General features: G+C 40.3%; 2 protein-coding genes across 2 annotated transcripts; one reads left to right on the top strand and one right to left on the bottom strand.

Moving 5' to 3' along the window:
- Positions 1–116: 116 nt before the first annotated feature.
- On the bottom strand, positions 117–4875 carry hsp90aa1.1 (heat shock protein 90, alpha (cytosolic), class A member 1, tandem duplicate 1). Its single transcript, XM_003440645.5, has 11 exons — positions 4522–4875; positions 3423–3572; positions 2942–3308; positions 2721–2854; positions 2297–2602; positions 2037–2202; positions 1695–1885; positions 1432–1579; positions 1069–1337; positions 620–953; positions 117–522 (listed from the first exon to the last, which is right to left on the bottom strand). The coding sequence occupies exons 2-11, from the start codon at positions 3570–3572 to the stop codon at positions 413–415; spliced, it is 2175 nt and encodes a 724-aa protein (XP_003440693.1). The 5' UTR covers positions 4522–4875; the 3' UTR covers positions 117–412.
- A 2048-nt stretch (positions 4876–6923) lies between these two features.
- wdr20b (WD repeat domain 20b) lies at positions 6924–17169 on the top strand. Its single transcript, XM_003440646.5, has 4 exons — positions 6924–7252; positions 10257–10439; positions 13332–14741; positions 15306–17169. Exons 1-4 carry the CDS (start codon positions 7004–7006, stop codon positions 15360–15362), a joined length of 1899 nt encoding a protein of 632 aa, XP_003440694.1. The 5' UTR covers positions 6924–7003; the 3' UTR covers positions 15363–17169.
- The last annotated feature ends 332 nt before the right edge of the window (positions 17170–17501 follow it).

Here is a 17501-nt window from a genome sequence, read left to right as displayed (position 1 = left end):
CTGTATTAAGCGCTTCTCTAATACAACTTTTCACCTTTCAGTATTATTGTTTGTAGGAAGCAAAAACAAGTGATAAAATTAAGTGACAGGTGATAAGATAAGAAAAGTGACAGGTGTCATTTTTAAAATATATTTTATTACAAATTTGATTGCTTTTCATAAAAAATGTTACAAAAGAGATATAAGTCTAAACCCCGGTGACTTAATAATACTCTTAGTGATTGTCAGAAGTTTTATAAGTGGCTGATACAATATAAACTAAAGCCACTGTGGTCTGTATTAATTCCATCAACTTTTTCTGACTAGCACATTGTTTACTAACAGAAATTCTGCTAAAAAATAATGTACATTTAAATTAGGAACATAAATTACAAAAATAAAAATCAAAGCCAGAAAAAGTCTAGTAAATAATTTAGTCAACTTCCTCCATTCTTGATGTGTCATCGTCGCCTTCCAAGACTGGCATATCTTCATCAGCAGGCTGAATTATGTCTTCAACTGCAGAATCATCATCATCAATTCCTGTGTATAGAAATACATCCATTAAAAAACAAATTCCTCAATTAATGTATAATAACCTAACTACTACCTGGATGTTTGAAGGAAAAGCTATACATACCAAGACCAAGTTTGATCATTCTGTAGATGCGGTTAGCATGTGTTTGTGGGTCTTCCAGTGTGAATCCTGAGGAGAGCAGGGCAGTCTCGAACAGAAGGATGACCAGGTCCTTCACAGCTTTGTCGTTCTTGTCAGCCTCTGCCTTCTCCCTCAAGGTCTCAATGATTGGATGCAAGGGATTAATCTCAAGGTGCTTCTTTGCAGTCATGTAGCCCAAGGTGGAGTTGTCTCTCAGTGCCTGAGACTTCATGATCCTCTCCATGTTTGCCGTCCATCCATAGGTGCTGGTGACAATGCAGCAGGGGGAAGCAACCAAACGGTTCGAAACTACAACCTGTCAGGATGGAAATACAGTATTTTTAGTATGTTTGAACACAGTCAAGCAAGCTTCTCATGCCTAATAATGTTAACTATAATAACTTTATCATTTTCTGAAGGAGAAAAATTACCTTTTCAATCTTCTTATCAAGGATGTCCTTCATGATCTTGCAGAGTTCCTCAAACTTAGTCTTGAGCTCTTCCTGCTTCTTCTTCTCCTCCTCATCCTCAGGCAACTCCAGGCCTTCCTTGGTTACTGAAACCAAGTTCTTGCCATCGTACTCCTTCAGCTGCTGGACACAGTACTCATCAATGGGCTCAATCATGTAGATGACCTCCAGGCCAGCTTTTCGAAGGCGCTCCACAAAAGCAGAGTTGGCAACCTGGTCTTTGGTCTCACCTGTTAAAGTTATTTCAGTATGGTGTTATATGAACTTAAACTCCCAGGGAATACTTGAAAACAAAAGAAAAGGAAACCACACTGAATAACTTACCAGTGATGTAGTAGATGTGCTTCTGGTTATCCTTCATACGAGAGACATAGTCCTTGAGGGAAACCATTTCATCTCCAGAGGCTGAGGTGTAGTAGCGGAGCAGCTCAGACAGTTTCTTCCTGTTCTGGGAGTCTTCATGGATTCCAAGCTAAGCATAAAAAACAATGTGTCATTTTGTGTTATTAACATCAATGCAAAATGATTGGTATCATACATTTTTTCTGAAGTTTTAGAGTGTAAGAAATTTAGATGGATGATCCTACCTTGATGTTCTTGGAGAACTGCTCATAGAACTTCTTGTAGTTGTCCTTGTCCTCAGCCAGTTCTGAGAAAAGCTCCAGGCACTTCTTGACCAGGTTCTTGCGGATGACCTTCAGGATCTTGCTCTGTTGCAGCATCTCTCTGGAGATGTTCAGTGGCAAGTCCTCAGAGTCCACCACACCCTTGATGAAATCTGAGTAGGGAAAATAAACTGGTCAGCTACCCAAAGCCAGGAGTTGAGTTCCAAAAACAATTACTAATAACTATGAATTTTGAGAGAATGCATCATTAAAGGGTCAAGATTTTGTTCACTATTACTAATGTGTTACTTTATTGTTACTTACTGAGGTACTCTGGGATCAGTTCTTCACAGTTGTCCATGATGAAGACCCTGCGCACATAAAGCTTGATGTTGTTTCTCTTTCTCTTGTTTTCAAAGAGGTCAAATGCAGCTCTTCTAGGTACAAAGAGCAAGGCACGGAACTCCAGCTGGCCTTCCACTGAGAAATGCTGCAGGGGTAAGATATAGATATGTATTAATTAGCATAACATTATTGCAACTGGTGTTGCTAAATATGTTTTATCACAAGAAGATTTAGCTTACCTTCACAGCCAGATGGTCCTCCCAGTCATTGGTAAGACTCTTGTAGAACTCGCCATACTCTTCATTGGTGATGTCATCAGGGTTACGGGTCCAGATAGGCTTGGTCTTGTTGAGCTCCTGGGCATCAATGTACTTTTCCTTGACCTTCTTCTTCCTCTTGTTCTTGCCATCCTTTGTATCTTCATCCTCATCAGAGCCAACGTCCTCAATCTTAGGTTTGTCCTTGTCCTCAGCAGCCTCCTTCTCAACCTCCTCTTCCTTTTCTCCCTCCTCCAGGTCTACTTCCTTTTCTCTTGTCTTCTCCACCTTAAATATGCAAAGGCATATTTAAATTTTGCTTTGCCATACCATTATCACACCCAATGTGTGGTTATTATCAAGTATTGATTGGATAATTGTTCTTACTGTGTAATTAAAAACTTACAAAAAGTGTGATGGGATAGCCAATGAACTGTGAGTGCTTCTTCACAACTTCTTTGACACGCTTCTCCTCGCAGTACTCCGTCTGGTCTTCCTTGAGGTGAAGGATCACTTTTGTGCCTCTGCCAATTGGCTCTCCTAAAATCAACAACAAAATTAGAACCGTGGCAGACAAGGTCAAATGACTGATTCAATTGTTGTGTAAATGAGGCGACTAAGACATACCTGTATCAGGCCTGACTGTGAATGAGCCTCCAGCTGCAGACTCCCACATATACTGCTCGTCATCGTTGTGCTTGGTAATGACTGTCACCTTCTCGGCTACCAGGTAGGCAGAGTAGAAACCCACACCAAACTGACCGATCATGGAGATATCAGCTCCAGCTTGCAGAGCCTCCATGAAAGCTTTGGTGCCGGACTTTGCGATTGTGCCCAGGTTGTTGATCAGGTCAGCTTTGGTCATGCCAATACCTGTGTCAAGGATGGTCAGGGTGCGAGCGTGCAGATCAGGCCTGATTTCAATCTTCAGGTCCTTGCAGGACTCAAGTTTGGTGGGATCCGTCAAGCTTTCATATCTGATTTTATCCAAGGCCTGTCGAAAATAGATAACTCAATTAAAATAGTTTTGGGGGGCAAAAAATATAAGGGCTTGCTTTACATTCAAAAAAATTGGAAAACATGGTGTTGAAGTGTTTATTTCCCTTACATCTGAGGAGTTGGAGATGAGTTCCCTAAGGAAGATCTCTTTATTTGAGTAGAAAGTGTTGATAATAAGGGACATCAGCTGAGCAATTTCAGCCTGGAAGGCAAAGGTCTCCACCTCCTCCTCCATAATGTGTGCAGAACTCTCAGGCATCTAAAGGGGAAGAACATATTGGGTAACATTTTTCAGAAAAAAAAGAAATTGTACCTCTGTATTTTTTGTGTTTTCGAATAATTATATTTTCACCTGTAGTTTAAATTAATTTACTATGAACTTCTTCGGTTAAGTTTTTCTCAGGCAGCCACATGGCCTGCTGATGTGCACATGTTCCTTCTGTCAATCACAGAACTGGCATTTTTGGGGGGTTGGGGGTTTGGGGGGGGTTCAGATGCTTTGGAAACCCTTAATAGCTTCAATGTGTGTAGTGTTTTTGTTAAAAAAATAGCAACTTGAAATTCAAAGATGAAACAAAAACTAACTTTGTTTTTTTAGCATAGGAAGGGGTAGTCTGTTGTCACGACTACTGCATATATTTTTTTTGGCCTTCTAAGAACATTTCATACATTAAACAAAGGTTTTAATCCAGAATGAATAATTCCTTTACAGTTCTATGGGATTCATATTTATGTCACTAAGCTAAGATGCAAATGTGCTGCATCAGCTGTTAGAATAGATTCTGAGAAGCCATTGGTCCCACACTTGGGTCACCTTGCTTGCCATGTGCTTCATGCCTGTAACAGTCCTATTTAGACACTGATAGAAAAGCACATACACTATACCATTCTGATTCTAACCAATATTAAAGGTTTAAGTTAATTACATTATATCACAAAAGCACCCAATATACTGTAAAAAACAAAAGTTGTTGTAGATTTTCTAATTCTTACCTTGAATATAATCTTTATTTTCTGTTACTTTGTATAGTTAAACCAATCACTGAGCTTGATTTCTCTTCTTCAAAAGCTTCAAGTGTGTGCTTGGCTGCTGCTCCTGTGAGCAGTAAGTGTCTCTTGTGAATTAAATCACTCACTTCACATAAAACCTTACAAGCACCCAGTATACTCTAAAATCTAAATGATTGTTGCATTGATTCCATTCTTACCTTGGATATAATCTTTGTCTTCAGTCACCTCTAGGAGAAAAATGTATCACTGAGCTTGACTTCTCTTCTTGGAGAACTTCAAGTGTGTGCTTCTCTGCTGCTCCTGTGGGCAGTAAGTCTCTCTTGGTTGTGTTCTAGTTAGCGTCTTCTGACTCTATGCAGACCACACGACATGACAACGTCTTTTTATACTTACAGGATGGTTTCTCGAAGCTCCCATTCAGAAGCTTCCAGATTGTATGTTCACTACAGTCAGGGGGGTGCTGAGGAATGGCCTGGAAGGGGGTTGCGATTGGGACATTGGAGCTCTAAAGTTGGTGTGCCCTTATAGGGTTGCAGAGTCACAAGGAGTGCCTGTCAGTCACAATGAGAGCTTCACTGATAGCTTGTATAGCTGTTAGACAGCATAACCCAGCACCACAGCTGTGCGTTGCCTTTGCCATCAGCAGCTGCCATGGCGCCCCACTGCACCCACACATGCTCATTAGGGCTTCCTATGGAATGGACAGCAGGCCCATGCTTTTTTTTTAGCATCTATAATTTGGATGAATCTTAAGCTTTTACATATTTAAAGCCATTTGGGATGCTGTGTGCAATTTGCTGTCCATCCACAGTTTAGATTAGGCATGTTAAATACATTTTAATTCTGGGACACATACAGCCCACTTTGATCTTCAGTGGGCCAGACCAGAGAAAGACATTTACCTAAACATTTAATCCCTGAGATGTCTTTAATATATATATATTTAGAAAATGCAATTTTAACAGTGGGTCTCAATTTTTCCACATCACAAACACATGTAAGATGGACCTCTTTCTCTAAAAAAGAAAACTAAAGAAAGAAAAAACTAAAGAAAAAAAAAGAAAAAGAAAATAAATTTATATAGTACATAACAGAAACAGGAACTTTACCACAATTTAATTGTTTATCTATTACTTAACTACTTTGGTATAGTATGAATGGCTATGGGGGGGATTTCAATAGGAAAAGTTGTAAAAACTAATGAAAATACAGTTAAAAGTTCAAAATCTGTGCAGTTGTTCATATTTCACAATCAGAGTGGTGTCTCTGCTGGGCTGGGCCTGGTTTAGCTCATAACTTTATATACTTCTGAATTTGTTTTAGGGCTATTAATAAATAATATTAATTAATAAATTGACCAAACAGAAATTCTGGAGGGAAACCCATATGCTGCCTTATTTACACATCTATATATGCATGTTGTCAGAGTTTAGATTACATTTTCTTTATTTACATAATGCATATTGCAGACCAACTTACTAGGAATGTCTAGAACTTTCCATTTAATTTCCTGATTTTCATTTGTGGATTGCAAACAGAATATGCCATCCAAACTACTCAGTGATAGAGAAAGACTTATAGTGAAGGCAAATTGAATTTGTGGAAAGAGTTTTTGACTATGTTCTGTGGCCATTGGCCAAACTTAAATTCTGGCAGAAATCATACGCTTCCCTATAACACATTAATATGTGTATGCCAAACACACAGTCTGTTGATGAGAGCTTGTGATGGTTTAGCAAAAGGTTGTAAAAACCCATTCATCCTCCATAACACCTGGAATAGGCTGCACTATACTACTTACATGTAAAAATAATTAAAGTCAGACTTGTGTAAGACAGACGACTAGAATACTCTGTTCCGATGGCTTTACTTACCAGAGGAGGGCAGTGTATCGCACTTGCTAGGGATCAGTTACGTAATCGAAATGTTTTCAGCTGGTAGCAGACGTTACTAGAAGCTGACTACTCATGTACCTGAGAAACACGAGGCAGTGTCTCGGTCAGTGTAAACTGATGAAAGAGAGAAGCCAAATTTCTCGGTATTCGACTATTCTGTTTGAGTAAGACAGTGAGTCAGTCCTTTTTTTAATGAAATGGAAGAATGATAATAATAGCAATGTTTCTGGAACTTGCCAGATGGTAGTAGTGTTTACATCCTGGGATGGTTCTTACTTTGGTACTTTGATTACAGAAGTGACCATGAGTTTCAGTCTTGGTTTTCTGTTTCAGAACTTTCTCTCTTTTCCTTGACTTTGGACGATTTTATTGCACAGAGAGATTTTCCCCCTTTTATTTTTGTTTACTAATAATATTTATTTTTTACTCTGCTTATACTCAATTGTAAGCTTTTCCTCCACAGGTTTTCTTCTTCTTATTATTACATAGAATTATTATTTGTATTCATTCAAAATTAATATATGCTATTTATTGCTTTGGTGGACCATAAAAGTTGTAAAAATTATTGTTTTTTCCAACAAAAAATATTAAATAATAACGAGTTATTTTAAGTCGATGTGTTTGTTTACATTGTTTACATTAATCGCGTTTACACGCACATACACTTATGTTTTTCTGCTTGACTCTATAATTCACTGTATGCATGGCTGCGACCGCAACGGTCCAACACATGCGCTCTCGCTGACATCCGGGGCCAGGACAAGGATGAACGGCGATTTCCAAGATGGCGGCGGAGGGAGGAGGGAAGGAGATGAACGAAATTAAAACTCAGTTCACCACACGAGAAGGTGTCTACAAACTCCTCACTCACTCTGAATACAGCCGCCCGAACAGGGTGCCTTTCAACTCGCAGGGCTCCAATCCCGTCAAGGTCTCCTTCGTCAATGTAAACGACCAGTCCGGCAACGGCGACAGGATCTGTTTCAATGTGGGCCGGGAACTCTACTTTTATATCTACAAAGGCGTGAGAAAGGTAAACAGTACTGAGCGCGGAGGAAAAGTAACCGCTGTTCGGGAGCAGCCCGTTAATTTGGCATATTTAAAGGCGTTGCAAACCAACTGTCAGCTCTCTCGGCTTCTGTTATTTAAGTGCGCAGATTGTCAAGAGAAGGCCATGTAGCAAACCTAGCTAAGTTAGAGACTAATTAGCATTCTTAGCTAACATCGCCACAGTTGTTTTTGTTGTTGTTGCTTCGATTAGATTTGTGCGCCCTCCACGGTTTGCTAGTTAATTCGGCGAAAAGCTGTGACATGAAATTACTCAGTGAACTGTGCTATACGAGAAAAGGCTTCTCCTGTTCTGTCATGTCATGTGGTGTTTGTTTATCCTCGTTTCTTTACGTGGAAAGTGCACCTCTACACTGTCGGTGGCAGTGCAGACAGGAAACAACTTTGTTGTTCCTGTTAAGAAGCCACTGACTGCATGTAAGCTTTAGACTTTGTAAGCTGCTGGCATGGAAGTGAAGAGTGTTGTTTTTCGTGGTGTAATGATGTGTGCATGCTACTGTCAGGACTGGGTTGTGATGCAATGTGATCCACTGTTTAGGTTGCATGCAGTGGTGATGTCATTGCAGCAAGAAACGTTTAAGCAGAGATGGTGACTGTGACAGCGGTGATCATGCTGGTGATCTGCTTGACCCGTAAGCTGGGTGTAGCGGCCAAGCATCCTAATAAGGACTCACACTTTTGTTTGTGTTTTGATTTTCCACGAAGACTCTGCTAACCGTGCATTTTGGCGTTAATGTTAAAGCTGTTCTTCTGTTGTCTTTAACAAAAGTAAAGTGCAAATAGGAACACTTATTTTGGATAATTCTAAGTTTATATGGTGTACTACTTGGCAAAGGGCAACCTTTGGGTTTGAAAAGTTATGAAGTCTGTTATTTGACAGCAAGTCAAGCCACAGAATTGTGTGTTTCGATTTTACAGTTTTTGAACCCTAAAGCCAGTGTTTGACGTTTCCTTATGATCAAAAAAAAATTCCTCAGATTGACTGAGTAACCGAAAAACTGCAATGTCGAAACATTCAACAACACTGCTGTCTCTGGAGAAGAGACCCTGGAGAAAATTTTAGAATAGTGATAGAAATGCTGACACTTATACTACTTAATCAAAACTGCATGGAGTAAATATTAGCCATTATAACTGTTTGCCAGTAAACAGCAGTGTTAACCTGTTGATGCAACAAAATTGAACCAGAGCTGCATTAGCTTTAGGGACAGTAGTTGTATTCAAGTTCATTTTCCTGATGTAGGGACGTCTCGGGTGGTTTTTAACATCAGCAGTTCTCAAAACTTCCGCATCAAGTTTTGAAATCCCAGAGCACGGACTGAACTAGTGCAGCTACACACACACACACACACATTACAAGGTGAAGGCCTGACTATCCGGATTATTTTGGGCTTAAGTGTCTTGTTCAAAGACCCAGTGACGTGCATAAAGGAGGAGCTAATGGTCAAACCACTAATCTTACAATCAATGGGATTGCCACTTAACGTCTCAAAGTTTTTCAGCCATATACAGTAGGGCTGCACGATTTTGCATAAAATGAGAATCACGATTTTTTTGCTTAGAATTGAGATCACGATTCTCTCACGATTTTCTTTTCCAGTATAAATATTTATTGCACTTATTAACTGCACATCAACTTCGTAACAGTTGAGACTGAACATAAAAACAATAAATGAACATAAAAACAATAAATGTCTCACATTTTGTTGTTGCCGCAAAATGTTGTACTGCTTGTAATTCCGTCTCCACCGTTGCTCGACACTGCGTGTATAGAGCATGTAGTGCAACATTTGAAAAATAGTTGCAGGACGGCACTGTGTAGCGTTTGTCTAGGGTGTTGATCCTTTTCCCAAATCCCTCGTTTTGCACAGTGTTGATGGGAGCCATATCTTTAGCCAGGTGATAAGTGATAGCCTCCGTAATTTCTTTGTGCCTGCGGGAGTTCGACGGGTATGGGGAAGCGCTGTATAAGGTTCCCGTTATTGATGTGGTTGACCGGGACGGATTTTCTCCTGTCACTTTCTTGGCCTTTACAGCTTCATCATCTCTCACGTGCTCTCTGTTGTTTTTTCCCTGCCAGCTGGCTTCGGTATTACGTGGTATAAGGCTCCGCCCTTGTCATTTGTTGAGCAGGAAGAGTGAGCGCTTGTTTTCATGCAGACTATGTCCCGGATCAAAATGCAGTGCAATCGTCATCTTTTTTTTTTCTTCTTTTTTAAAATCGTTGTCATTTGGAAATGAGATCGCACATAAGTATGAATTGAGATCGCGATTTTCTAACAATTAATTGTGCAGCCCTAATATACAGGACAGTGGGTAAAAGAAAATGAAGCACAGCAACACATTTTGCACAGTTTCAGATTAGTGACAGATAGATCAACATCACCATTTTGTCTGTTGACAAAAGTGAGTAAAACATTTGTCACCCGAAACCCTAACCAGGGTATGTCAGTACGACAAGTCACAGTGAGTTGTTGTACATAGTTTATTGTTTAAGAATTAGACAGATCCACTGCATACAGTCGGGATCAAGCAAGTTTTGTTTGAGGTATTTATTGCTGTTTAAACTTTATCTTAGCAGCTGAACATCTCTGGTAATATGTCTTCTGTCTCTACCCCAGGTGTAATATGAAGCATCCTTGCATAAATGATTTATGACAGTTTAGCCACAGCACTTGTATTGTTGGGCAGCCATAGATGCTTATTTTATCTCATTTTATTTTGAGCTGCCTCTTTTACAACACTGACACCTTTAGAAGCGTTGCAACTTCTAACCTTTCTCTCTGACTTGTTTTAAGCTCCAAAATAGACCTGAAGAAAGTGATAGACATAAAACTGTCACAAATGTGTGTGTCAGGCTTTGTTGCTCTTTCTTTCTAGTTCGGAATAATGACTTTCTGCATTTAACAACATATCACAGTTTCTTTAATTTATTTTTAGTCATGTCAATGTGTTTGTTATCGTTGCAGGCTGCTGATCTTAGTAAGCCCATAGACAAGAGGATATACAAAGGAACGCAGCCTACGTGCCATGACTTCAACCCCCTCACAGCTACAGCAGAGAGTGTCTCTCTGCTGGTGGGCTTCTCAGCAGGCCAGGTGCAACTCATAGACCCAATAAAGAAGGAAACCAGCAAACTCTTCAATGAGGAGGTGGGTAGCAGTTATCATTGTTTTGAAGACAACTTGCCTCTCTTGAGCCCTGTACTACGAAGAAGGATTTGAGGCTTAGTAATGTAACTTCGGGTTTAACCCTGGATTTTCAGTGTTCCAAATGTGGTCCACTACTTACCAGGGTACATCGACAATGTAATTTGTACCGTAGACCTAATCTGCTCTACAGGTTATGTTTGAAGTAAGAGATAAACAGGTATGTTCAGTTTTCTGGAATGAAGGATCACCATTCCTGGATGATCCTTCTGATCCCAGTGCATAGATAGCTAAAGGTTGTTTAAAAAAAAAAAAAAAAAAATTAAAGAAAATCTAAAGTCTTTGTTTTTCCCTGATGAGCATTAGTAAGAAATATAAATTCTTCCTTTTGTCCAAGCTGTCTGTAAGCCATTTTAAAACTTTTATTGTACTTTGAATAGACTAGACTTTATTAATATTGCTTTTTCAGTCTAGCTGACTAAAGAAGATAAAGCTCACACATAATCAAGCAGCATCATGAATGCTTGAAAACAAGGGAACTTTATTTTTGGTTTATGAAGAGTTTCCCCTCTCATCGAAGAGGTTTTGTATAATTCTAAAACAACTCATGGAGAATCTCAATGACTTAATCCCTAGTGGGGGTTGTCCTAAGGTCTTGTGAGCCACTGTTAATTATGTGAGTCATCACATGAGCCAAGGTGTGAAACAAGGCTTTGGTGATTATTGTAATCAGGGCCAAGGTGTGAATCCACTATGAGGCTTTGCCTCACTCCATCATCATATGAGGTATTTGGCATTGTCCTGTCCTTTTCCTGTTGAGGTGGCTCTCTTATGTTGTGCAATGTATTTGTGGAGTGGGTGTTTGGTTCCTCCCATGTAAAAAATTGGAACACTGCTTACTGAATTACACTGTGTTGTTTAGCTTATGTTTGTGTATTTTAACCTTGGGACGAGCCAGTTTTTGTCTTGAGGGGTTTCCATGGTGAAACGTGTACTAGGGTGTTAATGGTTGGATAAAAATTTTTTGAACTTATCTAAAAAAAACCTGCCACATACTGGACAACAGTGTATTTCCCTTTGTTGTTCTCTCTCCCTGGTGGATGTCTGAGGTTCGTTCCTGTGCATTTATTCTGATATTAAGGTGTCTCCAAAAGTTGATTCTGTTAATCTGGACGTAGCGTTTTCAGTGGGAGAAACGTTTCGTCACTTATCCAAGTAACTTCTTCAGTCTCAGCTGACTGCAGGTTGCCCCAATCTTATAAACAGTACATTTGCATAATGACTGAACTGACCTCCCAGCCCATTGTTCCTTCAGTGGGCTGGTTTTCTGATTGACACTTGGGAAACCTGCAGTCAGCTGAGACTGAAGAAGTTACTTGGATGAGTGACAAAAAGTTTCTCCCACTGAAAACGCTACGTCCAGATGACTGAATCAACTTTTGGAGATTTACTTACCTGGATGATTGAGCATGCATCACGACATTAAAAAGGTGTCTTGGGATAACCACTAGAGGTTAGAATCAATCCTGATAGCTTAGTCTGACATCAGTCTGCGATTGAATTGTGATTGATTGGGGTACAGGCTGTTTCTAAAACTACATCAAGAAATTGTGATAAATCATTGAAAATCACATATCTGTTGCTGTGTACATAGGCAAAATTTCAGATTTAACCAATACATTTCTGTTCAGCAACCTTCCTGTTCTATAGGAATATAACCAGAATAAGACATACCGGCAGCCCATTGAGTTGAGTTCCCTTGAGTTGTCATTGATAAAGACTCATTCAGAGTTATGGTAACATGTTGAAAATCTGTCTTAGTGAGATTCCAGTTGGGCAGTCAGAATGCAAGTGTTTTCAGAAAGGCTGTCTCCTATCATGCAACCTGTGCAATTGCCTTGTGACCAAAAGGGATTGAGTGTGCAATGCAACACCCTCAAGCTCTGGGCAACCATTTAGTCACAACAAGTTACCATCAGTCACAGAATGCGGAAAAATACTCCTTACTCCTCAGTAAGTAAAGCAGTCCAGGAATGGTGAACTATGCTTCTTGGTATCCTCCTGTTTTTTTTGTTTTTTTGTTTTTTTTCTGTTTTTGTTCATGGAGTTGATATGTTCAACGAAGGCTTCTGCTTTATAGGTTTACTATTTTGACACAGGTGTCATCTGCCCGTCTGATCTCTGAAGGCGATCAGACAGTGTTACTTTCCACTTCCTCTATGCAAAAATTGGTTAAACTGGGGAAGCCATTGCACATACATGCTTTAGTCTGTAGCAACCTTCATATTTGAATTATATGGTGGTTCATTTACACAAACCACAAAAGATACCAGTTGCCTTCTTCTCAAGCAGTCCAGACTCGAAACTACATAGTCATATTTAGATGACTCTTTTTTTACTGTACTTGTGTCTCAAACACACAAACTCTCTGGTGCAATAGCTCTAGCCCTGATGCGCGCATGTGCTCGTGCATGTGTTTGTTTGTTTTTTAAGCCTCTATTATGTCTTTAAACTCTATTTTTATAATACCATAGTCTATATCACTCTGCTTCCCTTAGTCTTACCCCATTTCTGATTGGTCATATTCTTTCATATGAACATCCTCATAGCTAGATCGAGAAACCTGACTTATCATGTTGTTAATCACCTTTGTGTGACCCCTTAGCTTGACTGCTGATTTTGGGATAAGTGGGTAAGTGACGACAAATAGAAAAAAGGTGTCATGGATATGTTGAACCTTCCTTGTAGTACAGGCTCGCAATAATATGTTTATCAGAATCAATCAGAATCTGAATACTTTATTAATCCCTAAAGAAATTATGTTTATGTTTGATCTAGTCCACTAGCTGACCTGTCTCCTTGTTTTTTGGTTTTTTTCTTTTCTTCTCTTTCCAGAGACTTATTGACAAGTCGAGAGTAACGTGTGTACGATGGGTTCCTGGTTCAGAGAGCCTGTTTCTTGTGGCTCACTCCAGTGGCAGCATGTACTTGTACAATGTGGAAAACACCTGTGGCACCACAGCACCTCACTACCAGCTCCTTAAGCAGGGTGAAAATTATGCTGTGCATACCTGCAAGAGCAAATCGGCTCGTAACCCGTTACTGCGGTGGACAGTGGGCGAAGGGGCGCTCAATGAGTTTGCTTTCTCCCCAGATGGAAAGTTTCTAGCTTGTGCGAGCCAGGATGGCTTCCTGCGGGTTTTTGGCTTTGATGCCGCAGAGCTACACGGAACTATGAAGAGCTACTTCGGTGGCTTACTGTGCGTGTGCTGGAGCCCTGATGGACGGTATATTGTGGCAGGAGGGGAGGACGACCTGGTGACGGTTTGGTCGTTTTTGGACTGCAGAGTCATTGCACGAGGGCATGGCCACAAGTCATGGGTGAGCGTGGTGGCGTTTGACCACTGTACCACCAGTGTTGAGGATGGTGACTTGCCTGCGGAGTTTAGTGGCAGCGACGAGGACTTTCACGAGCAGAATCACTTCAGTGCAGGCAGAGACAGAGCAAACAGTTCTCATTCTCGGCTTTCTAAGAGAAACTCTACGGACAGTAGGCCTGTTAGTGTGACCTACAGATTTGGCTCAGTGGGACAGGACACCCAGCTGTGCCTGTGGGACCTCACAGAGGACATTCTCTTTCCTCACCTCCCTTTGTCCCGCACTCGAACACACACTAATGTTATGAGTGCCACAAGCCCTCCAGCAACAGGACAAACTCCTACTCTGTCCACAACCACCGGTTCCGGTGGCACCAACGGTAAAGACAATTTGAGCAATAGTAGCACTAGCGGCAACCCAACTAACTCCCTCCCCGGCACCTTGCCTCGGTCCAATAGCTTGCCTCACTCCTCAAATCCAGCAGGGGGCAGCACCCCCAACAGTAACACAGGCAGCAGCAACAGCAGCAGCAGCACCACCGCCACAGCCACAACCAAGGCCAACAGCATCATTGACAGCGCTTTCATCGCCACCAGCGTCAGCAAGTTTGCAACACTGTCGTTACACGACTCGCGCAAGGAGCGCCACGAGAAGGATCACAAGAGAAACCACAGCATGGGTCACATCAGCAGCAAGAGCAGCGACAAGCTAAACCAGCTCAGCTTGTCAAAGACGGCGAAAGCTGACGCTGCTAAGACTTTAGGCACCACGCTGTGCCCACGCATGGAGGAGGTGCCGCTCCTGGAACCGCTGGTGTGCAAAAAGATAGCTCACGAAAGACTCACTGTGTTAATCTTCCTGGAGGACTGTCTGGTAACAGCCTGTCAGGAGGGTTTCGTTTGCACATGGGCTAGGCCTGGGAAAGTGGTGAGTGACGGGCCTCATGAGAATACTGTCTTGTGACACTTTAAAGTCTTTTTTTTTTCTTTCTTTTTTTTTTTTTAAGTAAACTTTTGTTGTTGTTGTTTTGTTTTTTTTGAGTAATTCTTGCATTCAGAAGCAGTTCAGAAGTTTGGGTTTGAGTTCACACCATATATGTGTATATATATATATATATATATATATATATATATATATATATATATATATATATAGATATATATATATATAGATATATATAGATATATATATATATAGATATATATATATATAGATATATATAGATATATATATAGATATATATATATATATATATATAGATATATATATAGATATATATATAGATATATAGATATATATATACACACACACACACACACACACACACATACATACATAAACCTGCATCAGTTTTGATTGTAAATAGGACAGTTTGTTTAAAAAAAAGAAAGGAAAAAAAAGCGCAAACCTCAAGGCCTCACTCTTCTACCTCTCGTGTTACATTCTACTAAAAATCTTTATTATCAATGTGTGTTATCTGTCTCTCCACAGGGATTGCTATCATCTCAAAACAACCCAGCCAATTCCCCCAGTGGAACAGTAGTATAGTTGGTGCTGGTGCTGCTAATAACAGCTCCACGCAACAGAGACGTGGGGACGACCAAGACCGAGGCCCTGCAGCGCTTCTTCACACACAGTCACACATCACATGACCTCGAGTGTCTCCTTTCATTCTCATCACTACAAGCACCCAGATGCTCTCTTTGTGTTACTGTTCATGTTAAGAATTTTGGCCAAGGCCGGAATTAGAAACTTGACCCCCTTTGTTTTGTGTGTGTGTGTGTGTGTGTGTGTGTGTGTGTGTGTGTGTGTGTGTGTGTGTGTGTGGGGGAGGTGGAGTGGGTTTAAAGGGTGCTATTGGAAGTTAGAGGGCAAGCTTTAAATCATCCAGGAGGCTTATGGGAAGGTTTGACTGGCTTCATTATTGCATCTATGCTCATATCAGAACGTGTCTAGTCTAACAATAACAAACTAATCCCCCAATCTCTTGTGCCTGTAAATCTTCAAAGACTAGACACGGTGTAAGCATTTGTGATGATGCCTCAACCTGACCTTTTTGTGTGGGTTTAATTAAATCCCTTTTTTTAAAAAAAAAAAAAAAAAAAGAAGGAAAAAAAAAGAAAAAATAAATGTAATATATTCACAGATAAAGGGAATAAGATGAGGGACTGTTTTGGAGCGACAGCAGCATATCCCCAAAGCGAAGTCTCTTATTTTTCACCTCCTGGGTGATTCCTTGTGCAGTCACGGTTGTCAAACACCTGCCCAAGAGAGACTGCCTTTTACTTCCTTTTGAAACATTTTTAAGTCCGAGTTGTCAAACTCAGGAGTTTATTTGCACAGTTTTGTTTTTCTTTCATTCTTTTCCTTCCCTTCTATATTTTGAACTCATGAGGGTGGAACAAGTTTTTCAAAACGCTTTGAAAGCACTTGGGGAAACGGCTTGTTATCGTTCTGTCTCAACGCTGGATGCTGCAATCATAGTTTTTTATATGAAAAAAAAATTGTTTGCACTTAATAGTTAGAGGAGTATGGCTTTACATTTTGGAGTGTGTAAGGACTCCTTGACAAGGTTGTTATATAAATAGAATTTAAAAAAACAAAAACTTTGTATCTATTGAGCATTTATTTTAATATTGTTTCGGATGAAATGGGCTCTGTAATATATGTAAATATTGTACATCAGTGATTTATGGGTGAAATGATCATATTACATTAATTGAAAATCCTCATTTCAGAAAATAGTGATATTTCTAATACAGAAAATCTATACCTAATATTAAAACAAATCTTGAATATGCAGGTGAAAATGTTTCTTTTCTGTTGTACATAGAGAAATTTCAGGTGTATTTTTATTAATGAAACGTTTGGTATAGGAAATGTCTATCCTTTTGTCTAACAGGTAGTGCTGAATGCTAGCTAGCCTGTCGCTGCAGATTCCTTTTACTACGTAGACAGGTAGGCGCAGAGGCAGTGGTCTATAATTCAGCCATCACTCCGAGCTCAGGTAAACCACAGGAAGACCAACGCTGGCATAGTTCCCCTCACCCATAGGCAGCAGTCCCATCCGTCATAATACTTGTGAAACTCACTTTAACAAATAAGACTGACAACCTTGTTCTGCACACAGGACTGAAATCTGTGACTTCTGTTATATTGCCAGTAACTGATGCTGAACTTGTGAACAAACTTGACACTGTGTTGAATTACCAGCTGACATGCGTCAGCACTCGGTGGCGGGGGTAGGTGCTTGAGGTGAGGGGTGCTTTTTCAGGCACCCATACAGAACTAAGGATTTTAACAGTGGGAGCCTTTTCCTCCATGTGACGCCTATTAAAACAGCTTTGACAGACTACCTGTTCTGTTTGTGTTCACTGTTTATTCACACATGAAACCACGCGTTCATGCAACACTTCTTAGTTGGACATGCACCTCCATGCTTTCTTCTGCCTGGATAAGAGGTGAGGCTCAATACAATGTGAATTTCTTACATTGTTAACCTTTAGTTTTATCACACGGGGAAAGAAGTATTAAATTTTTTCACTTCATAATGAAGGACAAGCACAACTAATAATTTCCCATGATGGCTTGGTTCCAGGGCAGGGTTCTAGGGGAAACTCATTTGACATTGTGAGCCACATACTGCCCACTTTGATCTAAAGCAACCTGGATCAGTAAAATTCCCCT

The sequence above is a fragment of the Oreochromis niloticus genome, linkage group LG15 (genome assembly GCF_001858045.2).
Source record: "Oreochromis niloticus isolate F11D_XX linkage group LG15, O_niloticus_UMD_NMBU, whole genome shotgun sequence".
NCBI lineage: Eukaryota > Metazoa > Chordata > Actinopteri > Cichliformes > Cichlidae > Oreochromis > Oreochromis niloticus.
This window is presented reverse-complemented; position numbering and strand designations above follow the sequence as displayed.